This window comes from Mesoplodon bidens (genome assembly GCF_964165515.1).
Source record: "Mesoplodon bidens genome assembly, chromosome: 19".
Taxonomy (NCBI): domain Eukaryota; kingdom Metazoa; phylum Chordata; class Mammalia; order Artiodactyla; family Ziphiidae; genus Mesoplodon; species Mesoplodon bidens.
In genome coordinates this window covers 18,179,535-18,204,527 of record NC_138179.1, presented here as the reverse complement: position 1 = coordinate 18,204,527, position 24,993 = coordinate 18,179,535, and the positions used below count along the sequence as shown (strand labels likewise).

Sequence of the window (24,993 nt, the reverse complement as noted above, 5' to 3'; positions counted from 1 at the left end):
GGTTAAGTATATACATTTAAGTCATGCCTGCGTTTTATGCTGACTGCTGCTATGTGATAAATACAATCTTAGCAATCTACTCACATTTTTTTATTTATACCTCTACAAATGAAACTTAAAATCTAGAACTTAATCTGAAATAAGCTTTAGATGGAGAAACCTACTTAAATTTTTAAAACTACATTTTACTTATCTTTCTGTACGTGGTTTATACAACTATCACTGTATTGTGTCTGAATCAAAGGAAATTATAAAAACAATTTTCCTGATTAAAAAATAGTAAAATGTATATGCTTATCATGAAAATTTTTTAAAATGAGAGAAATAAATAACTTATAAAATGGAAAGCTGCTATATTTCCATACCCCTAGAGAGAATTACTGTTTGGTTTGGAATCAAAACCGTCAAGGAGAGTGCAATTTAAATAAATCCTCCATTGAATTTTTTTGTGGAACATATTCACCCCCGGAATTACTAGTTTTGTAATCCTGTATTTTCATCTATCACCTCTGCTATTAAGTAAGGCACATACTTATACTTTAATTCTTCAAGAACAAAAGTTATTCGAGCACTGGGTGACCTATATTTGTCCAGTGTTACATTAGTGACACCCAATTTTCTCAAACTCATCAGTGAACTTATTTGGCAGCTTGTCTCTCAGGAGCTACAATGAAATTTTATTCTGTCTTTTAAGGTTTAGAATCAATCACACAGTTTCCAAGAGGCCCTCCTGTTCCTCTGCGCAGGCCCTCATTTCAGGATCTTTTCATTTCTTTCACTCAATTAACATTAAAGTTGCTTCTAACAATTATCCTATTGTATGTCTTTCAATTTTGAAATTACTACCTTAATTGTAGCATCCTCTGAAGCAGAGACCATAACACTGAACACAGGATGGAAAATGACTCGAGTGACTGGACTCCTATGACCACTCAATGCATATTTTTCTGGTGGACGGGGAATCCATTCTTTTGGGTCTCTTTTTTGACCAAGAGGTCCACCCGACGTAAATTCTTCTTTTGCTTCATTTAGCTTTGATTCTAATTCCATAACCTTAAGAAGGAACACATAGTTATGTACAGATAAATTCTGATAAAAATTGTATATTTTTACAAACCTGCCTTTATTTTGCACCCATATACACAGAATAAAATTTCAGTAATTTACAAAGCATTTGTCAGATTTAATTGAAAATGATCTATATTAAATATATCACTAAAATCTTAGTGTGACAAAACTAAAAATTGAGAAAAATGCAATACAATTGTGTCTTACCTCCTTAACTCAAAGAAAAATTTGGAAGGTGCCAGGACACAAATTAGAAGAAGAGTAGGGAACCTATCTTGATCCTTTCTAATTTTGCCACTCTTAGTAAATTCTTTCCAAACCATAGTTTACATTGTACATGCTAATCAGAATATTCATATTAAAAGCTAACATTACTGAGCATCTGTGTGGCTAGGCACTTTTCTAAGGGCTTTTAATGGATTAACTCACGTTATAACAATATTATTTATTCTAATTTTGCCTACTAAAAGTATAAATTTTAGGACCAGAATATTACCTATTGCCTTCACTTTATAGATAAAAATAAAAGGTCAGAGATGAAAATGACTTGTCTAAGAGCACACTTTAGTGCTCTTTCCCCAGCATCATATCGGCTCCATGTGTTCTTCCCATCTAAGTGCATAAATGGGTTCTTCAGTACCAATTCCTTGAAGTCAGGGTTGTGTTAGATTCAACTCAGCCAGTAGCCCTGGTTGCATAAATTACCATTTACCAGCAATGATCTGTATAGGTCATAATGCATAGAAATAATAATGCACAGAAATGTATTTTTATTTGCCTTTTCAAGGTTAAATATAATTATTAATTAATGTAAAAGAATAATTTATGTTATGTTGATATTTTCAGTTTATATAATACTTTGAATACAACTAACTTAAAAGAAAAAAGACTTAGTTACCTTCTTTTGTAATCTAATAACAGATGTCCATTTTTTTTCCAAAAGACCAGCGTATTTCTTATCTAATTCTTCATTCTAGAGAAAAAAAAATGAGAACATTAAAAAAAAAAGGCAAAAATACAATAGTTCAAGCCATACAAACCATTCACTAGGTTCAAACATTACGAAAAATATTCTGATTAAATAAATAAATAAATAAAGCCATCTGATTATACCAAAAGGGGGGGGGGAGGGTGAATACTAGGTTTAGTGCCAAGTAAACCACAATAACAAATGACAAGATTTGTGAATAACTCAGGTGACTATTAACTAGGGATACCTAAGTAAAGTCCACTCATATATACTATGAATAATTGTAAAAAGTCAAACATACCATATCTAATTCAGCTTCCTTTTTAAAAACTGAATATGCTTCTTCATAGCCATTTGAACGAAGATAATCTGCTATAGCTCGATTTCTGAAAGAAAACAAATTCAAATGACTCCTAATAAACTCTCATTTCTGTTTTGAAGAAAGAATATTTTATTTAAAATCTCATAAATCTTAAGACACTCTTTTAAGAGTATTACCTTCCAAATCATACAAGTATTTCACAAGAAAAGGAACCCCTCCCAAAAGCCTCTAAAACAGCTAACCCTGTCATAGTACATCCTTAAGATTATAACACTGTTTTTGAGCTTTTAGTTATGTTTCTAATGTGTTGCTTGCCTCACAAGCTGTAAGATCAAGATGTGACTTATATAATTAGTTATCACTTGTGACAGTAATGAAATTTAGTTTTGTAGGGAGAATTGTTCTGATAAAATTACAATTAATAAGTATTTTAATTTTAGAGACAACTTTAAACCATGAGAGTGGGTGAAAAAAAGGCATAAACTACAAACTTAGTATATTATCATAGAATGAGAAATTAATTTAGAAAGAACTCAAAGGTTAGAGAAGCTGAATTAGCAAATGAATTTCATGCTCTCCTTATATTCTTTGAAGGCAAAAATCAGCTACCTGTCTCCTAAGGCAACCTATTCCAATGTCTCTCAATTTTTTTGAGCCTAAGTCCCGCTGTGATAGAAATAGTTTGTTTCCTTGGTATTGCCTTTAAAATATTTCAAATTAATTTAAATAATTTAAAAGTTTATACATACACAAGGTTAAACAAACTTTAAATATATAAGTACACAATAAAGTGTGGTTTCCACCACTGACCTCTAATATTCCATCCCAGAGGCAACCACTTTACCAGTGTTTTGTGTATTCTTCCAGTGATAATCTACCTATAACTACATATCCTTGCATAGTCTTCTAGAGATAATTAATACGTGTCTTTAAAACAAACTGCAGTACGCTACAGATAATGTCTTACACACAATGTCACATAAACTCATTTAATCTCAGCAATCATTCTTTTTTTTTTTTTCTTTTTGCGGTATGTGGGCCTCTCACTGCTGTGGCCTCTCCCGTTGCGGAGCACAGGCTCCAGACGCGCAGGCCCAGCGGCCACGGCTCACGGGCCGAGCCGCTCCGCGGCATGTGGGATCCTCCCAGACCGGGGCACGAACCCGTATCCCCTGCATCGGCAGGCGGACTCTCAACCACTGCGCCACCAGGGAGGCCCAGCAATCATTCTTTATCACATGTAAATCTGCCTCTTTAAAAAAAATATTGTATTCCATTATAGAGAGACATATGCTTTTACTACTACAAACAATGCTGCTACGACTATCCTTGTATAAATGTCAATGCTACTGCCCATCTAATGCTTTAGGAAAGAAAACACTCTAGCAGTACTGTAGAATTGGTGGGACTAAGTTTTAATTCAATGGCATGTTAAAAACAAACAATGGAGAAAGATAATATGGAATTCGAGCAAACACTTCATGTTCCAGGTAATTATTAGCATACCAAAGATTAAAGTACAATAACTAGGGACTTCCCTAGTTGCTCAGTGGTTAAGAATCCACTTGCCAATGCAGGGGAGACGGGTTCAAGCACTGGTCCAGGAAGATCCCACGTGCCGCGGAGCAACTAAGCCTGTGCGCCACAACTCCTGAGCCTATGCTCTAGAGCCCGTGAGCCACAACTACTGAAGCCACGTGCCACAACTACTGAAGCACGCGCGCCTAGAGCCCATGCTCCACAACAAGAGAAGCCACTGCAATGAGAAGCCCGCGCACCGCAATGAAGAGTAGCCCCCGCACAGCAACGAAGACCTAACAGAGCCAAAACCAAATAAATAAATAGATAAATTTATTTATTTTTTAAAAAAAGTACAATAACTAGTGGAGGGGCCTAATCCCCCAAGTGATGGTACTTGGAAGTGGGGCCTATGTGAGGAGGTCACAAATGGGGTTAATGTCCTTATGGAGAGACTAGGAACCAGGAAGTGAGCCCTCACCAGACACCGAATCTGCCAGTTCCTTGGTCTTGGACTTCCTAGCCTCTAAACTGTGAGAAATAAATCTTTGTTGTTTATAAGCCACCCAGTTTACGATATTTTGTTAGAGCAGTCTAAGAACAGACTAAGACAAAATAGATATACATTTTTTAGGACATTCTGATAGCTGTTGCTTCTGAGAGTTGTAACCAGTTTATACTCCTACCAGCAGTTGCGAATGTCATCCCTTTACCACCTTTACTTTTCAAACATTTGGGTTAGCATTTACTGACTTAAAACAAACAGTTGATGCCCTTTGATTCTGCTTATATAGCTTTTATGAAAGTGTAGATGTTAAATTTTTAAGATTCTGCAATATTTCCAAATTCTATGTGGCCTAACCCAACATCTATATTTTTTAAAAGATGCTGTGTGGTAAATGCGATTAATTAGAAAGATATAGGTAATTCCAAATGTGCATAAAACAGCACCTCAAAAGAGTTGTATGTTACATTTATACTTTTTATAAAATGTTAAATCTAATTTAAAAAACAATATTCACTGTCTCTTTTTTTTTTTTTTTTTTTGCTGTACGCGGGCCTCTCACTGCTGTGGCCTCTCCCGTTGCGGAGCACAGGCTCCGGACACACAGGCTCCGCGGCCATGGCTCGCGGGCCCAGCCGCTGTGCGGCATGTGGGATCTTCCGGGATAGGGGCACGAACCCGTGTCCCCTGCATCGGCAGGCGGACTCTCAACCACTGCGCCACCAGGGAAGCCCTCACTGTCTCTTTTGATCCTAAAACCATCCTGTAGAAAAGTATATTACCCCTATACTATATAACTGACAGACTGATTTATCCAAGGTCACAAAACTAAGATGAAGTGAAATAATTTAGGATAATAATTCCAATCAACATTCATTAGGTAGGTGGGGAAGAAACTGGCTAAGTAGGTGGAATGCAAAACCTTCCTCCTTTAACTAGAATTGTTTCATTTTCATATACTTCCATATATTGTATTTCTTCATAAGTGTTTTAAAAGTGGATCTATGGGCCTCCCTGGTGGCGCAGTGCTTGAGAGTCCGCCTGCGGATGCAGGGGATACGGGTTCGTGCCCCGGTCTGGGAGGATCCCATATGCCGCGGAGCGGCTGGGCCCGTGAGCCATGGCCACTGGGCCTGCGCGTCCGGAGCCTGTGCTCCGCAACGGGAGAGGCCACGACAGTGAGAGGCCCGCATACCGCAAAAAGAAAAAAAAAAAAAAAAAAAAAAGTGGATCTATACTGCAATTCAAAAAGCCTGACACTCAAAATTTTTTTATTGAAGTAGAGCTGGTTTACAATGCTGTGCCAATCTCTGCCATACAGCAAAGTGACTCAGTTATACACATACACACACACACACACACATACACACATTCTTTTTTTAAATATTCTTTTCCATTATGGTTTATCCCAGGAGATTGGATATAGTTCCCTGTGCTATATAGTAGAACTTTGTTGTTTATCCATTCTATTTTTTTAAAATTTCTTTCTTTCTTTATTTGCTGGCTGTGTTGGGTTTTTGTTACTGCAGCGAGTGGGGTCTACTCTTCACTGCGGTGCACGTGTTTCTCACTGCGGTGGCTTCTCTTGTTGTGGAACACAGGCTCTAGGCATGCGGGCTTCAGGAGTTGTGGCACACAGGCTCAGTAGTTATGGCTCGCAGGCTCTAGAGCGCAGGCTTAGTAGCTGTGGCGCATGGGCTTAGTTGCTCCGCAGCATGTGGGATCTTCCCAGACCAGGGCTCGAACCCATGTCCCCTGCACTGGCAGGCAGATTCTTAACCACTGAGCCACCAGGGAAGTCCTGTTTATCCGTTCTAAACATAATAGTTTGCATCTACCAACCCCAGACTCCCAATCCATCCCTTTCCCTCCCCCCCGCCCATGGCAACTACAAGCTTGATCTCTATGTCTGTGAGTCTGTTTCTGTTTTGTAGATAGGTTCATTTGTGCCATATTTTAGATTCCACATATAAGTGATATCATATGGTATTTGTCTTTCTCTTTCTGACTTATTTCACTTAGTTTGATAATCTCTAGTTGCATCCATGTTGCTGCAAATGGCACTATTTCATTCTTTTTTATGGCTGAGTAGTATTCCATTGTATATATGTATATCTTCTTTATCCATTCATCTGTTGACGGACATTTAGGTTGTTTCCATGTTTGGCTTTTGTGAAGAGTGTTGCTATGAACATAGGGGTGCATGTATCTTTTTGAATTATAGTTTTGTCCAGGTATATGCCCAAGAGTAGGATTGCTGGATCATATGGTAATTCTATTTTTAGTTTTTTAAGGAACCTCCATACTGTTTTCCATAGTGGCTGCACCATCTTACATTCCCACCAACAGTGTAGGAAGGTTCCCTTTTCGCCACACCCTCTCCAGCATTTGTTATTTGCAGAGCTTTTAATGATGGGCATTCTGACCAGCCTACACACAAATTCTTGAAACCAAGAATAACTCATACTTTTAACCACTAAGCTTTTGTTTGGGTAGCTGACTAGATCTGGGAGATGGGAGAAAACAGTTGATTTACAAGTTTCTGGTAGATGGTAATAACATTTACTTGGACAGGAAACAGGAGAAGAGGAGGAAGGAAAAAAGGGGGGGGCAAGAATATAATTAGTTCAGTTTTAAACCTTTTGACTTGAAGTAGCTATAAGATATTCAAGTAAAGATATATGATATAGGAGGTAATTGAATATACAGGTCAGAAGCTTAAAAGATCGATCTGACGTAAGGAAAGGATTTAGGAAATTAGTAAACAGGTAGTAGTGATTCAAACCATGTAAGTGGTGAAAGACACTTTGGACGAAGGTATATAATGGGAAGAAAAAAGGAGACTAGAAAGTAAATGATGGAATCTTGACAGATACCAATAATTAAGAAGCCATTAGGGAGTGAAGAAGCCTAGTATGAGAATTAAGAGATGTCAGCAAGCCAATGGAGAAGGGAGTTTCAAAGAAATGGAAATGGCTATCAATGACAAAGATCTGAGAGAGGTCAAGTAAAGTCTAAAAAGTGTCCAAATAATCTGGCTACCAAGAGGTCCCTGCTGACTTTAGCACGTGCAGTTCCAGAACTTAAAGTAGCCTCAGTATTCCACTCCACAGTCAGGCTTCACATGAGCACTGTAAAATACTGGAGTTGGGGAGGAGCAGTGAGATTTGAGAATATCAGGGATGCATTCTCTTTCTATCTAATGAAGGTTAAATGTTAACAGTATTACTTGTTAAGAGTTTAGAAAAAGAGCTATTACATAGCATTAAAATATCATAATACTGAACTACCAAAGAGCAAGGGATATATACAAAAATATGGCAAATTAAAACTGAAGTTTAAGCAAGTATGATACCATTAGGAGTAGTACAACATACTGATGATGTACAAAGTCTACAACCCGGTCCCAGAAGAGTCTAGTCAATTTTATTTCGGCATCAAGTACAATTTAGTCAGACCTCTTAGTCACACTTCTAACCACAATGTCAGGTGAGTGGTGTTGACAGAGTCAAAAAACTTAAGTCAGGTTCCCATGGCCAGATAACTTTGGCACTACTGCCCCTGTTACTTCATCACTCAATATCTAAGCTAACTATCTGATCCAGAGAATGGGGAACCTCTAGCTCAGGCAAGGTGTACCACCATCACTTAAAGTAAGAATAAATAAGACTGAAGATTCTCTTGGTTCTAAGAGCCTAAAAGGTGCTTCTAGAGTTTGCTACTAATTTCAGTTGTTGACCTAGAGTTGATTTTCATCAGTTTTATTAGGATGGAAGATTTATCCCCTTGGAAACAAGTGGACATCAAAGCACAAGTTTATAATAATCTCTCAAAGAAACTTCATACACATGAGTTAAATAAATCTACTAAGCCTTAGGAGATGAAGAAAAACAACTATCACTAGGATCAAAGAAAAATTCATGCAGAAATGCAACAGGTCATTCTGAGTAGAACCAAAACCAATAACCCCATGCAGAATCAGAGAAAATGGTTAAAATCAAAAGAACGAACTGAGATGAAGGACTTTTATGTATGAACAAACAGAATTGGTTAGACAGAGTTTAGGCTTACATATGGAATAGTACCACACTGGACATATTCTACTGCTGTCCTTTGAAACTATTACAATAACAAATGAGATTGTGTTTGTTTTTCTAAACTATTTCAAGTTTATTAAAATGCAAGGATTATATTCTAAGCATTTTAGCTGACTTCTTACACTCTCTTCATTGTTCTTATATCTCTAGGATAATTTTTGTAGCTGTGGTATCAGTCATAACATAATACGCCACACTACCAATCCATACACACCCTCACACTCTTATAAAGGGAGATAAGAGTTCCAAAAGTTTTTCTAAATGCTATGAACTGCTAGTAAACAAAAACAACTCTAAGAAGATTAGATAGCACCAACAATAAAAGCAGAATACTTTGGGGTCCCCTGCATCTCTTACGAATATAAATTGAAGCAGAGGGAATTACAGAGCATGTGTTACAGGAGACTGAGATGGAAGCTGTTTTTCACAGGTAAAGAAACTGAGGCTCACAGAGCTTAACTGATTTTTTTGGCTAATAAATGGTGAAGCTGAGAATCAAAAATTCGGCCTTTTGAAACCAAAATTAGAAAAGATGCAGTGATCTCACATACTCAAGAATAAGGAAAGCAATGGAGTTAATGTGCACTGTTCTAAAAGTCTGCAGTGGCCCAATGACTGGGATGTCTGCAGGGTTAGGAGGACACACCACTAAGATAATGAGAAGACCCAGCAGGATCAAGCATACAAGTTCACACCCCCAGAAGTACATTATCATCTTTAGCCCTGTTCCAGAAGACAACCCTCACAACACCCCAGGCTATGCCATTTTAGACAAACACCAAGATGAACTACATAATCCTGGGGAAGATGTGAATAAAGTTCATTTCAAGTGCAGAGACACTACTGCAGGTCATTCCATAAGCTGCTGCCATAGGATATTAACCAAGTCTTAGACAGGTAGGTAACATGACTTCTTTTTTTTTTTGCGGTACGCGGGCCTCTCACTTTTGTGGTCTCTCCTGTTGCGGAGCACGGGCTCCAGACGCGCAGGCTCAGCGGCCATGGCTCACAGGCCCAGCCACTCCGCGGCATGTGGGATCCTCCCGGACCGGGGCACGAACCCGTGTCCCCTGCATCGGCAGGTGGACTCTCAACCACTGCGCCACCAGGGAAGCCCGGTAACATGACTTCTTAAATATGCTACAGCCACCCACTGAATCTCTGGGGAAAGGGGAGCACTGATATGATGAGCTCCTGGCCATAGGTCTTACACCTATCCAATCTTATGGGCCCTGACAAAGGGTTACAATGATCATCCTTCGTCATCCTTCAAGTATCACTTGAAGATACTTACTCCAAAAGGGTAGTCCAGGATTCAACTACTACCAGTCTTGGGACAAGTATAAGCACAGCAAGAGGTTACAATGAGACCTTATTCTGGCAGTGATGAAGTAAAGGAAAATAAAATTTGGGTGAGCCAGGGTGAGTGGACCTTTATCTTCATCATTAAGCAAAAGAATATGCACCTGGTATACTAGCCTGTCAGTTACCATTTCTCTTCTGCAGAGATCTGGGTCTGAGGTAACATCCACCCCTCACTCTCCATACCACAGCAGCAATAAAATGGTATATAAGTATACCACGTTGGATTTCTTTTAAAAAGGCAAAACCAAAAACATGAACACACAAAAAAGCATTATTACTTTTCATTCTCATATTTAGACGAAATTTTTTGAGTAATGGAACGACAAAGCAGAAGGCACCACTGAACAGTTCAGTTTTGATCCTCCCCCTTGTTTATGTCTTCTTCTTTACTCTTTTAATCTGTTAAAAAAAGTAACCTTACAATAACGTAAATGAAGGTGTGATTATGACATCACTTCACACTAACTGGGCCAGCCTCCCAATTATGTTGTTTCAAATTAGTGATACACATGTGTATTACTGACTGACATTAAAAAGAAGTTGCGGGCTTCCCTGGTGGCGCAGTGGTTGAGAATCTGCCTACCAATGCAGGGGACACGGGTTCGATTCCTGGTCTGGGAAGATCCCACATGCCGCAGAGCAACAAAGCCCATGCGCCACAACTACTGAGCCTGCACTCTAGAGCCCGTGAGCCACAATTACTGAGCCCGTGTGCAGCAACGAACATCCAACACAGCCAAAAATAAATAAAATAAATAACTTTATTAAAAAAAAAAAAAAGTTGCATGGCCTAGTATAAAAGAGGTCAGCAACGTCTCCACAGGGGGGATATTTTGCCTCAGTTCTTCGATACAACTGACAACTTTAAAAACGTCTTCTCCCTTTTCCTCTAACTTTAAAGTCTATAGTAATTGTAGATATTTATTTTATTTAACTGTGAGATCCATTTAGATCCATTACTGTAAAAAATTATTTTGCATACTTAAGAAACCCGTATGGAGAAGTTGGGCTGTACGATAAGAATAGCCAATATAACTGTCATATGTTGAAAAGTTTGAAATGTTTACATTTTTAAATGTAAAGCAAAATTTCACTATAAAACAAGGGGGGAAAGAAAAAAAGGGAATGCAGGAAGAGATGAGTGTCTGTTATATTCCCAGCTTCATACTAGGGAATATAAAAGAGGATTAGGTTGTGGTTCCTTGCCTTCCAGGGACTTATAAATCTATCTGAGGAGCAAAACCAAAGTTACCAAAGGGTGTGAAAACTAATTCAAAAAAGAGACAAATGAGACTGAATAGAAGAATCTTTTTATAAAGGCAAGATATGAGTTGGGCCTTAAAGGAATAAGCATTATAGGCAGGGGACTGAGGAGGAGAAAGGGAATGAGAATGGTACATGATGAAGACCTCAATGTATATCTGACCAAATTCTTCAACATTCTTGATTTTAAAACATTCCTTAAAAATGGAAAGGTCTTCACTAACATTACAAAAGATATCTCTTATTCTTTTGACAAAATTCAACACCCATTTATGATAAAAACCCTCCAGAAAGCAGACATAGAGAGAACTTACCTCAACATAATAAAGGCTATATATGACAAACCCACAGCCAATATCGTTCTCAATGGTGAAAAACTGAAACCATTTCCACTAAGATCAGGAACAAGACAAGGTTGCCCACTCTTACCACTATTACTCAACATAGTTTTGGAAGTTTTAGCCACAGCAATCAGAGAAGAAAAAGAAATAAAAGGAATCCAAATTGGAAAAGAAGAAGTAAAGCTGTCACTGTTTACAGATGACGTGATACCATACACAGAGAATCCTAAAGATGCTACCAGAAAACTACTAGAGCTAATCTATTAGCTCTAAACTAGAGCTAATGAATTTGGTAAAGTAGCAGGATACAAAATTAATGCACAGAAATCTCTTGCATTCCTATACACTAGTGATGAAAAATCTGAAAGAGAAATTAAGGAAACACTCCCATTTACCACTGCAACAAAAAGATAAAATACCTAGGACTAAACCTACTTAAGGAGACAAAAGACCTGTATGCAGAAAACTATAAGATACTGATGAAAGAAATTAAAGATGATACAAACAGATGGAGAGATATACCATGTTCTTGGATTGGAAGAATCAACATTGTAAAAATGACTATACTACCCAAAGCAATCTACAGATTCAATGCAATCCCTATTAAACTACCAATGGCATTTTACACAGAACTAGAACAAAAAATTTCACAATTTGTATGAAAACACAAAAGACCCCGAATAGCCAAAGCAATCTTGAGAAAGAAAAACAGAGCTGGAGGAATCAGGCTCCTGGACTTCAGACACTACTACAAAGCTACAGTAATCAAAACAGTATGGTACTGGCACAAAAACAGAAATATAGATCAATGGAGCAGGATAGAAAGCCCAGAGATAAACCCATGCACATATGGTCACCTTATCTTTGATAAAGGAGGCAAGAATATACAATGGAGAAATACAGCCTCTTCTACAAATGGTGCTGGGAAAACTGGACAGCTACATGTGAAAAAATGAAATTAGAACACTGCCTAACACCATACACAAAAATAAACTCAAAATGGATTAAAGACCTAAATGTAAGGCCAGACACTACAAAACTCTTAGAGGAAAACATAGGCAGAACACTCTATGACATAAATCACAGCAAGATCCTTTTTGACCCACCTCCTAGAGAAATGGAAATAAAAACAAAAATAAACAAATGGGACCTAATGAAACTTAAAAGCTTTTGCACAGCAAAGGAAACCATAAGATGAAAAGACAACCCTCAGAATGGGAGAAAATATTTGCAAATGAAGCAACTGACAAAGGATTAATTCATCTCCAAAATTTACAAGCAGCTCATGCAGCTCCATATCAAAAAAAACAAACAACCCAATCCAAAAATGGGCAGAAGACCTAAACAGACATTTCTCCAAAGAAGATATACAGACTGCCAACAAACACATGAAAGAATGCTCAACATCACTAATCATTAGAGAAATGCAAATCAAAACTACAAAAACCTCACACCAGTCAGAACGGCCATCATCAAAAGATCTACAAACAATAAATGCTGGAGTGGGTGTGGAGAAAAGGGAACCCTCTTGCACTGTTGGTGGGAATGTAAATTGACACAGCCACTGTGGAGAACAGTATGGAGGTTCCTTAAAAAACTAAAAATAGAAGTACCATATGACCCAGCAGTCCCACTACTGGGCATATATCCTGAGAAAACCATAATTCAAAAAGTCATGTACCACAATGTTCATTGAAACTCTATTTACAATAGCCAGGACATGGAAGCAACCTAAGCGTCCACTGACAGATGAATGGATAAAGAAGATGTGGTACATATATACAATGGAATATTACTCAGCCATAGAAAGAAACAAAATTGAGTTATTTGTAGTGAGGTGGATGGACCTAGAGTCTGTCATACAGAGTGAAGTAAGTCAGAAAGAGAAAAACAAATACTGTATGCTAACACATATGTATGGAATCTAAAAAAAAAAAAGGTTATGAAGAACCTAGGGGCAGGACAGGAATAAAGACGCAGACGTAGAGAATGGACTTGAGGACACGGGGAGGGGGAAGGGTAAGCTGGGACGAAGTGAGAGAGTGGCATGGACTTATATATACTACCAAATGTAAAATAGATAGCTACTGGGAAGTAGCTGCATAGCACAGGGAGATCAGCTTGGTGCTTTGTGACCACCTAGAGGGGTTGGATAGGGAGGGTGGGAGGGAGACGCAAGAGGGAGGAGATATGGGGATATATGTATATGTACAGCTGATTCATTTTGTTATAAAGCAGAAACTAATACACCATTGCAAAGCAACTATACTCCAATAAAGATGTTAAAAAAAAAAAAGCTCAAACTCAAAAAAAAAAAAAAAAGACATCTCTTATTAATATTTTAGGGATTTCCCTGGTGGTCAAGCAGTTAAGACTCCACGCTCCCAATGCAGGGGGCCTGGGTTTGATCCCTGGTCAGGGAACTAGATCCTGCTTGCCTGCCACAACTAAGAGTCCACATGCTGCAACTAAAGATCCCGCATGCCTCAACTAAAGACCTGGCCCAGGCAAATAAATAACTATTTTAAAAAATATATTTTAAAAAGAAACCCCTCAAACCTTCAACCAACAAATGTTATAGTTAATGGTAAAGCACTAGAAATATTTGCATTAAAGTTGAGAACAAGAAAAGAATGCCTATAATCACTTTTACTTAAAATTGCTCAAAAGTGATCTATCTAAATAATAGATGTAAATATTGGAAATGACATTAAGATATGAGAGAAATGGCTGAAAGACAGGACAGAAACAGATTATGAAGGACATGCAAGGCAAGAAAAGGTAGTTTGGGTTTCCCTGGTGGTGCAGTGGTTGAGAGTCCGCCTGCCGATGCAGGGGACACGGGTTCGTGCCCCGGTCCGGGAAGATCCCACATGCCGCGAAGCGGCTGGGCCCGTGAGCCGTGGCCGCTGAGCCTGTGCTCCGCAAGGGGAGAGGCCACAACAGTGAGAGACCCGCGTACCGCAAAAAAAAAAAAAAAAAAAAAGAAAAGGTAGTTTAATTTAAGTGATATTTTTAAGACTTACTTATCAGAAGCATATAAGAAGATTAGATGGGATACCAACTAAATAAAGGAAGAGCATCATAAGTAAGCCAAGCCCTAAAGCATAAAAGTAAAAAGTAAAGATCCCTTAAAATCAAGTCATAGTCACAACAAGCATCCTCAGAAATACCTGGCTAAATACAAGTTCCATTTGCTGACGGAGCATAATTTTAATTCTGCACTGAACAGCAAGATAGTCAATGATCTACAATACAGCTAATAATGGATTTATATTTTTAGAACTGGTATGGGTCAAGTGGTTGTCATTCCATGCTGCCTGATGAATCATTCACTTGTCCCTGGTCTCCTTTTCGCACACTCAAATACCTAATTGCATCCCACCTTTCAGTTGACCTTCAATCTCACATAGACAATAGGAGCCACTCAGCATATAACTTTCTCAACTTCCTTAATAGTATTTGTGGCACTGCCTTCCTCTCTTTTACAGTATGACTTCTCTTCTAATACAATCCTCTAAAATACAATAAAAAATTTCAGTGAAATGAAATGTCATATGACACAATAAAAGCTTTGTATGAGTTCTATAGAAAAATCAACAATTTAGAAATTGATGACCACATCTTTATTATCTTTAGAGATGCCTACATTTCACTCTTCTCTACAAATGTCGAAATACAGTTTTTGAAACATTCAGCAATTTTATAATTTTGGTTTAATTTCACAAATGAAGTATGTGTTTTTGTTTACTAGGTTATTGTTTTGATAAATCTAACATTAACAACAGGAGAAAATACCAGTACTCCTAAATTATAGTAAGTCATTATTTGTTATCTGGAATTATCAGAATATGATGCATTCTACTGAATGAAATATTTCAATTAAAAACTTACAAAGAATAAAAAGATTAAATATAACACAAACTGAGAATACTTTAATCTTCCTTTGAAGACTCAAGAAGGCCTCATACTCTTTCACCCCAAGGAAATATGGTTACAGGTTTCATTATTATCAACCTTTTAAAGTTTAAAAAGCAGCAGAACCTCAAAACATAAGCCAGATGAAAGCAATATATTAAGAAGTTTATGTTTAAATATATACTTATTTTTATAGTCAAAGAAAATACATAGCTTTTTAAAATAAAAATTTGAAACCGAGAGGATGTGAATTAGTTACAGTCTCATTTCAGTCCCAGCACCCAATTCATGTATTTTACTTTTCTTGCCCAGTATTAAGAAGATTCTAATTCACAGAGGTAGTAGTGTACTCCCATGTACAACTTAAAGTGTGTAGGGAAGTACAGATCTTCATTTTTTTTTAAAGGCCAGGACAGAACCACTCTTTGATACTAAATATATACAATGTTCAAATGTATGCAGAAGAGAAACTTGAACACCTCAACTAACTGAAGAGGTTAGTTTTTTAAAGCAAAACAAAGCTTAAAAATATATTAAAGTAACACAAAGACATGAAGGAACCTTAAATGCACACTGCTAAGTGAAAGAAGTCATTCTGAAAAGCCTCATACCACGTGATTTCAACTTTTGGAAATGGCAAAACTACAGAGAGAGTAAAAAGATCAGTGGTTGCCAGGGGTTTTGGAGAGAGGAAGGAGGGATGATGGACAAATATGCAAGCAAAGGGGATTTTTAGGGCAGTGAAGCTGTCTACAGGTAAAGCAGGATTTAAGAGAAGAGTAAAGAGAATTAGCTTTACACGAGCCATCGAGAATTAGCTAACAGAGACAAACAATAAATTATCCAAAAAAGCCTTGAGATCACTTGAGGAAGATTAGCTCACCTGGGAAGGTCATGGAAAGCTGATGTAAAATGCCCCAAGGGCAAAGGACTGTACTAATATGGTAGAAAGGTGTACTAAGACACCACACTCAATTTTAAGCTATGCCAGCTTTGTCTCACTTTTTCCCACGTACAGAACTGCCCTCAAAAATGCTACAAAGGGGCTTCCCTGGTGGCGCAGTGGTTGAGAGTCCGCCTGCTGATGCAGGGGACGTGGGTTTGTGCCCCGGTCCGTGAGGATCCCGCGTGCCGCGGAGCGGCTGGGCCCGTGGGCCATGGCCACTGAGCCTGCGTGTCCAGAGCCTGTGCTCCTCAACGGGAGAGGCCACAGCAGTGAGAGGCCCGCGTACCACAGGAAAAAAAAAAAAAAAAAGTAAAAAAAAAAAAATGCTACAAAGGACCCGTGCAAACTTTTTTAAGAGGAGAAGAGGAAAAGTATCAAAGCAAGTAAAATAGAAAAGCATGCTTTAGAGAGGAAGAATAACCCCTGGAAGCAGCAGAAAATTATAGATGAACACTCTATACTTTCAAAAAAATCTAAGGTAACATAAAACAAAATCAAAACAAAAGGAATCCAAAAAGACATAATACAATATAACCAAATACTGATATAATAAGAGCAAATGTTCTTAAAATAAAGACTATCCAAAACCTACCTTGGTGAACATGAAGATAAGTGAACAAATACTATGGATACCCTAGGCAGAAAAGCAAGGAGAAACAGGCTGACCTAAAGCTTCTCCATTGCAACCTATAATGCCAGAGAAGATTAATTATCTATAATTGTTTTGTTTAAAAGAAAATCCATTAAATTTTTATTTTATTTACACAAAAAATAAATATATTTGCTTTCTAAAATACTGAAACAATACTGTCAGAAATCTTCGTTCTACCTTTATCCAATTTCACTTTTCTCTTCAGAGGTAACCACTGTTAACAGTTTAGTGCATATCCTTTCAGGCCTTTATCTGTGCATCTACACAGATAAAGGCACAAAAGAAATGCTTAGTTGTGTGTGTGGGTGTTTAACAGAAACGTATCATACCATCTTATTTAACAACCACATTATTTGACTGAACAATAGATTTTACACCTCTTTACGTGTACACACACATAAATATACCACATTTTTAAGCTGATATACAGTATCCCATAGAATGGATGTACCATATTTAACATGACCCTAATGATAGACCGTTTTAGGTTGTTACCAGTTTCTTACCACTGAAAACAATGCAATAAACATACATAATTTTACATAGCTATCCATACAGAAATATTTGCATATGTGCTAAAAAGAGCTCTTTATAAAGAAAACTATTAGATCAAAGAACATATTTTAAAAGATACTGTCAAACTGACCTTTAAAGAAATTATAACAATGTATACATCCATCCAGTACCTGAGAGAACCCATTTCCCTACACCCTTGCTAGCCAAGGTTATCATCATTTTCATTTTGGACAATTGTTTAAAGAACAAAATGTATCTTGTTTGGTTTACGGATGTTAAACACTATGTCACATGTTTACTGGCCAATTTTAAAATTTGTTTTGTTTGTGAATGGCCTTAGTAATATTTTTTTCTTTTTTCTACTGGTTGTTTGTGATAATTGTTTATCAATTTTTAGGACTTCTTTATATACTCTAGATGCCATTCCGTTGTTATACGTGTTGCAAATATTTTCCACAGCAGGTTGCTTGTATTTTAATTTTGTTTTAGGTCTTTCTTCTTACAAAAATTTTATAATTCGATATAGTCAGATTTACCACTTCTTTTGTTTTCCACATTTGGTATCTTTAGGAAGTCTTTTCCTACCAAAAGACTGTATTTTCTTCTACCATTTCTATACCTTACTTACTTACTTACTTACTTATTTATTTATGGCTGCGTTGGGTCTTCGTTGCTGCGCACAGACTTTCTCTAGTTGCGGCAAGCTGGGACTACTCTTTGTTGCAGTGCACGGACTTCTCATTGCAGTGGCTTCTCTTGTTGCGGAGCACGGGCTCTAGGCGCACGGGCTTCAGTAGTTGTGGCACGCAGGCTCAGTAGTTGTGGCTCGCAGGCTCTAAAGTGCAGGCTTAGTAGTTGTGGCACACAGCCTTAGTTGCTCCACGGCACGTGGGATCTTCCCAGACCAGGGTTTGAAACCGTGTCCCCTGCACTGGCAGGCGGATTCTCAACCACTGTGCCACCAGGCAAGTCCTCTACACTGTGATTTTTATGTGTTTAACAACATTTGGGCTTTTACTTCATCTGAATTCAAGTTTATCTTAACAATGTGCTGTACTAACACTATTTGCTGAACAGTACATCTTTTCTCTATTGATGTGAAAAGCCACTTTTACCATATGCTGAATTTCTATGGATAAATGGGCCTGTCTCTGAACTTTATCTGTCCCCTTAACCTATTTGCCTAGTCCACAAATATTTTACTTACTACCTTTGTAGTAATGTTTGGATATCTGGTACAATTAGTTGCTTTCTCATTAATCCTTTATAATTTTTTCATAACCATTTTTCTCTTCCAGATGACTTTTCAAATCAAGCTGGTCAAATTCATGAAAAATTCTGTTTGAATTTTGATTGGGATTCTATTTAATTTTATTAATAATATGAAAATTCTGACACCTTCCCATTATTCACGTTTTTTACTAGAAACAGGGCAAAGTAATCTTTTCTACTATATTACCTGATAACAAAAACAATTTATTTCTGAATGCCATCTTGTTTATGGCCACCATACTAAACCCAATCATTCTATAGTTGATTCTGTTGGATTTCCTACGTAGATGCTATCACCTACAAATATATTTGGTCTTTTCCTTTCCTATAGTTTTATCTAATTCTTTTTGTTGCCTCACTGCATTGGCTAGAATCTCAAATATAAGTTTAAATGGTAGCAGGAACGTAGGAATTCTGAACTTCTTCTAGACTTTAATGGAAATGCACTTGATATTTCTAATGTTTGCTGTAAATTTCTGGCAACGAGCCTTAATCAAGTTAAGAAAATATCCTATTCCTTATTTTCTCAGAAACTTCTAACAATCAGGATTATTAAAAATACTATTTCTGTATTTCCTGGATTGATCACATTTTTTCTCCTATTAATATAGTAATTACACTAACAGGTTTCTAAATATTGAAAAACCTTTGCATTCCTGGGATAAATCATACTTGGCCATTATTAACTTTTCTCATATGCTACTGGATTCAGTTGTTATATTATTTAGTAGCTTTATATCTGAGTTCATGTAAAAAATTAGTGTGTAATGTTCGTTGTTATTTTCCTTTTGCCTAGTCTCACTATCAGGGTTATTCTACCCTTATAAAATGAGCTCCTAAGTTTTCCACCTTTTTCTATGTTCTGGAAGAGACAACATAATCTGGGAAGTTACTGGTCCTTAAAGACTTGACAGAAAGTCTAGGCTTGAAAATCATCTGGACTTGAAATCTACAACTATTTTTACCATTTCCTCTACAGTCAATTATCTATTCAAGTTTTCCACCTCTTCCTGAACAAATTTTATCATATATATTTTCCTAGAAAATCACTCGGGTCATTTAGATTTTCAAATCTAACAGGACAGAACATTCTCATAATTTTGAAAAGCACCTGAGTTCATTTTATGCTGCCTTTTTCATTACTATATTGTTCATTTGTGTCTTTTTTCTTTCAGTTTTGTCTATTTTTTAAAAAATCTTTTCATATTTACATACTCTGTAACATCCTTTTTTTAGACTTTATTTTTTAGAACAATTTTAGATTTACAGAAACAAATTGAGTAGGTAGTGCAGCATTCCCATATTCTCCCAGACCCACTGCAATTTCCCCTACTATCAATTTTTTAATTAATTAATTTTTGGCTGCATTGGGTCTTTGTTGCTACGCGCAGGCATTCTTTAGCTGTGGTGAGTGGGGGCTACTCTTCGTTGCGGCACGCAGGCTTCTCATTGCGGTGGTTTCTCTTGTTGCGGAGCACGGGCTCTAGGCATGTGGGCTTCAGTAGTTGTGGCGCATGGGCTTAGTTGCTCTGCAGCATGTGGGATACTTTCTGGACCAGGGCTCGAACCCGTGTCCCCTGCATTGGCAAGTGGATTCTTTTTTTTTTTTTTTTGCGGTACGTGGGCCTCTCACTGTTGTGGCCTCTCCCGTTGCGGAGCACAGGCTCCGGACGCGCAGGCTCAGCGGCCATGGCTCATGGGCCCAGCTGCTCCGCTGCATGTGGGATCTTCCCGGACCGGGGCACGAACCTGTGTCCCCTGCATCGGCAGGTGGACTCTCAACCACTGCGCCACCAGGGAAGCCCAGTTTTGTCTATTTTTAAAGCTAGTTTTTAATTTTACCAATCAAGTTACCAAGTTATATTTTCTATTTAATTAATTTCTGCTCTTATTATTAATTCCTTCCCTCTGCTTCCTTTAACCTTATTTTCCTTTTTTCTTGAATTGAATGTTCATTTCTCATCTTTGTTTTTTTTTTCTTAAAAGAGTAAAGACCATCTAATTTTCTGTATGCTATGTGGGCTATATCCCAGAGGTGAGTACCCTCATTATTACTGATTTCTTCACTTCATAAGTTTTATTTTGCTCTCTTTATTCCACAGTTATTTAGAAGTATATTTTTAAATGTTCACATGAATAGATTTCTCTTTTCTCTCCTTTTGCTATTAATTTGTATTTTTATTGCATTATGGTCAGCAAATGAGGCCTACGTGATTTCTGCTTTTTTGGGATTTGAGATTTTCTTTGCAGTCTAATGCATGGCAGTTTTTTTCCTTAATATTTATAACTCTGATTGGGAAAAATGTGTAATATAAAAATTGTTCACTTTTCACTTGTCATTCATTTTGGGAGAAAGAAAAAATTAGTCTCTAGCATGCAAAGACCCACAGAGGTCTATTCATGAGTCCATCTTCAAAAAGGTACATAATGACAAAATCTACCCAACAATAGAGGAATCAAAATAAGAATACAAGAATGGTCCAAACTCATCAAATTGTACACATTAAATATGTACAGTTATTTGTATATCAACTATACTTCATTACAGCTGTTAAAAAATACAAGAATGGGAAAGTATGGCACAAAGGAACTAGGGGTGAACATCAAATCAAACAGTACAAATATTATCAACCAGGACAACATAAAAGTAACAGACTCCCTTCATCTTTCATGGGGGGAAATCAATGTGTAAAATTTGATTAAAAAAAATAGAGGTATAAGTTTATTTTGCTCTAAGTAGCTATTAGATGAACTAACAACAGATAGTACCATTTCCAAACTCAAAGAAAGGGTGACAAAAAATATTAAAAACAGGTTGTAAAGTATAATTCTATCTTATAAATCTTAAGGAAAAAAAGATGTTCATGTAAGTTTTGTAAAAACATGAAAATATGTGAAAAAATTATAATATACAGAGGTGATGGTGGCCACTTCTGGAAAGTGGGACTGAGAAAGTAGGGGGTTATGTTTACTTTTGACATATATTAATTTTGGTAATGGAATTTTGTTTAATGAATAGTGAACTTAAAGTCAGAAAACTGCCTCTATTAGTGTCATAAAATTGGATAATTTTAATCTCTCCTATCCTCGATTTATCTATAAAATAAAGATGTTTGTCATATCCACAAAAATGTTTTCATGTTATTATTCATGTTTATATGCCCTAGAGTAGTAAGAACACAGAAGGCAGGCAATACACATTTGCTGAGCTGAATCACAAATTACCTGTTTCAAGTTTGTTAAAATTTATTTCATTTCTTTTCCAAAACTACCTCAAAGAATTTTATAGCCTAACTGCTATCCAACCTTCAGAAATGCTAAAATGTTACAAAGGCTAAAAGAGGTGCCAAAAAATATCTTACTTGTAAGAGGTACATAAACATTTGTTTCTTGCTATCATAGTAAATATATGTTCACATCATTTTCAAAAATAGGAGAAAAAGCAAATCCCTTCATTTTATTTCCTTACTAAAAATTGGGAGACACTAAATCTACTTCCCAAATTTACATTTAGATCTGTAAGACAATTTTTTTTTGCTTGATGAGCACTTTTAAGTCAATTCTTATCTCAAATTCTATAAAAACTTGGCCACCTGAAATCAGGTTCTCCCCTTCTCAACTGATTTTTAGTCAAATTAAAAGCTCTATTCTTGGGCCTTCACTGGTGGCGCAGTGGTTAAGAATTCACCTGCCAATGCAGGGGACATGGGTTCGAGCCCTGGTCTGGGAAGATCCCACATGCCGCAGAGCAACTAAGCCCATGCGCCACAACTACTGAGCCTGTGCTCTAGAGCCTGTGAGCCACAACTACTGAAGCCAGCGTGCCTACCACAAGAGAAGCCACCACAATGAGAAGCCCGCGCACTGCAACAAAGAGTAGCCCCGGCTCGCGGCAACTAGAGAAAGCCCGTGTACAGCAACAGAGACCCAACACAGCCAAAAATAAATTATATATATATATATATATATATATATACATACACACACACACACACATATATATAAAAGCTCTATTCTTGGCCATAATGTTTAAATATTCATCCTGATTATGAGGGTAATAAGCATGACTTGCAGTCAGCTCACACAAGGTATCTAGAAGAAAAGGATCTGAAGTGACTTAGAAATAAGACATTAAAAACCAGACATGCCTTCAATAATATAAAAGTACATTTGCAGGCTTATAAAAGTACATTTGCAGGCTTCCCTGGTGGTGCAGTGGTTAAGAATCTTCCTGCCAACGCAGGAGACCCGGGTCCAAGCCCTGGTCTAGGAAGATCCCACATGCCGCGGAGCAACTAAGCCCATGTGCCACAACTACTGAGCCTGTGCTCTAGAGCCCGCGAGCCACAACTACTAAGCCTGTGCACCTAGAGCCCGTGCTCTGCAACAAGAGAAGCCATCGCAATAAGTCCGTGTACCGCAACGAAGAGTAGCCCTGGCTCGCCACAACTAGAGAAGATAGGAAGGGGATGTGATGCAAAACACAGAAACTGAAACACTAGAACACATGAACCCAACTGTATTTCAAGTGAATGATATAACTACATGAAGAGTGAGAGGAAAAAACAGTACAAAACAAATCCATGTAAGTTACAAACACAGTATTTGATTATATACTCTCAGTCTTGGGCAGGATGGATGGGGGGAGAACTGCATACAAACTCTGGACCCTTTCCAGGAGATTTGTTTTTTGTAGTGGTATGAGCGTAATAATTCTAAAACTATTTTGGAAGTATGACAGCCCTCCTAGAGGACAGTGGCAACATCTGGAGATATTTTTGGTTGTGGCACCTAGTGGGTAGAAGCTAGGGATGCTGCTAAACAACCAAGAGTGTACAGGACAGCCCCCACAGCAAATAATTATTCAGCGCAAAACGTCAACTGTGCAAAGACTGAGAAACCTTAGTATACATATGAGCTAGGGGGTCTGTATATGTGTTAATACATACATGTATGTCCTAGTTCCATCTACTTAAAGGGCCCAGAAGCAAAGACATCCCAGTAGTAACGAGTACACTTAGTGCCCATATCTTGGTCTCAAATACCATTCCCCACTAAGAGGAACCAGGGCTTTCTAGAGCAACGGCTGATTCTAAGGTTAAGACAGGATAGGTAAACAATAAGCTTGGAATATCCTGTTATCCTAGAAAGTAAGGAGGTGCTCACAAAAAATGACAGGGGCATAGATAAGAGCCAACTGAAGAGGCTCCTGTGGGACAATCTGGGACAATTCAAGCGCCAAAACAGTACAATAGTAATGAATGATAACTGAAAATATAAGAACCCATGAGTTAATACCAATAATGAAAAGAGAAGTATATAAAAAGGAGAAAAAGAAGGTCCACTGATTACAGTAAAATGCTGAGTGCTAACAAATACAGAATGAGTAGTGGGGTTAGAAAATCATCACTTTGCCACCACTGTAGTATAGAATCATTCAAGCAAGAATCATCAATGGATGTTAAATCTAGGGGAGAAATTATCGACAGGAAAGAAAAATGTTTGCATGATCTTAAAGTATCTCCCCACTTATCTGCTGAAAAGGAAATAAAAGAAACTGTATAGTGGAGACATTTAGACTGAGTGATCAAAATTAACATCATCATTGAGGGACAAATGGACATTCTGTGTCCCTAGATATGATATCCTGAAGAGAATATAAAATTATTTATGTAGTATTCTGTCCAAGAATGCATAAACTGGATCTGATCATGAGGAAACAGATAAACATAAAATGAGAAATACTCTACTAAAAAAAAAAAAAAGACTCACAAATAACAAATGCTGGCAAGAAAAGGGAACCCTCATACACTGTTGGTGGGAATGTAAATTGGTGCAGCCACTGTGGAAAAAGGTATGGAGGTTTCTCAAAAAACTAAAAATAGAGCTACCTTATGACCCAGCAATTCTACTCCTGTGTACATATCGAAAGAAACAAAAACACTAATTTGAAAAGATACATGCACCCCAATGTTCATAGCAGCATTACTTACAATTGCCAAAGTATGGAAGCAACCTAAGTGTCTGCCAACAGATGAATGGGTAAAGAAGATGTGATATATATACAATGGAATACTACTCAGCCAAAAAAAAAGAAAGAAAATCTTGCCATTTGCAGCAACGTGGATGGACTTGGAGGGCATTATGCTAAGTGACCTAAGTCAGATAGAGAAAGACAAATACTGTATGATATCACTTATATGTGGAATCTAAAAAAAATACAACTAGTGGATAAAACAA

General features: G+C 37.4%; 1 protein-coding gene across 1 annotated transcript in view; it reads right to left on the bottom strand.

The window, feature by feature from the left end:
• The window catches only part of PAFAH1B1 (platelet activating factor acetylhydrolase 1b regulatory subunit 1), an 80,103-nt gene that overhangs the window by 15,008 nt on the left and 40,102 nt on the right, over positions 1-24,993 (bottom strand). Inside the window, exons 3-5 of the mRNA XM_081220340.1 lie at positions 2,340-2,424; positions 1,967-2,041; positions 847-1,053 (exon numbers count right to left, since the gene is read on the bottom strand). Coding sequence (XP_081076466.1) covers positions 847-1,053; positions 1,967-2,041; positions 2,340-2,424 — 367 coding nt within the window. The remainder of the gene's footprint in view (positions 1-846; positions 1,054-1,966; positions 2,042-2,339; positions 2,425-24,993) is intronic.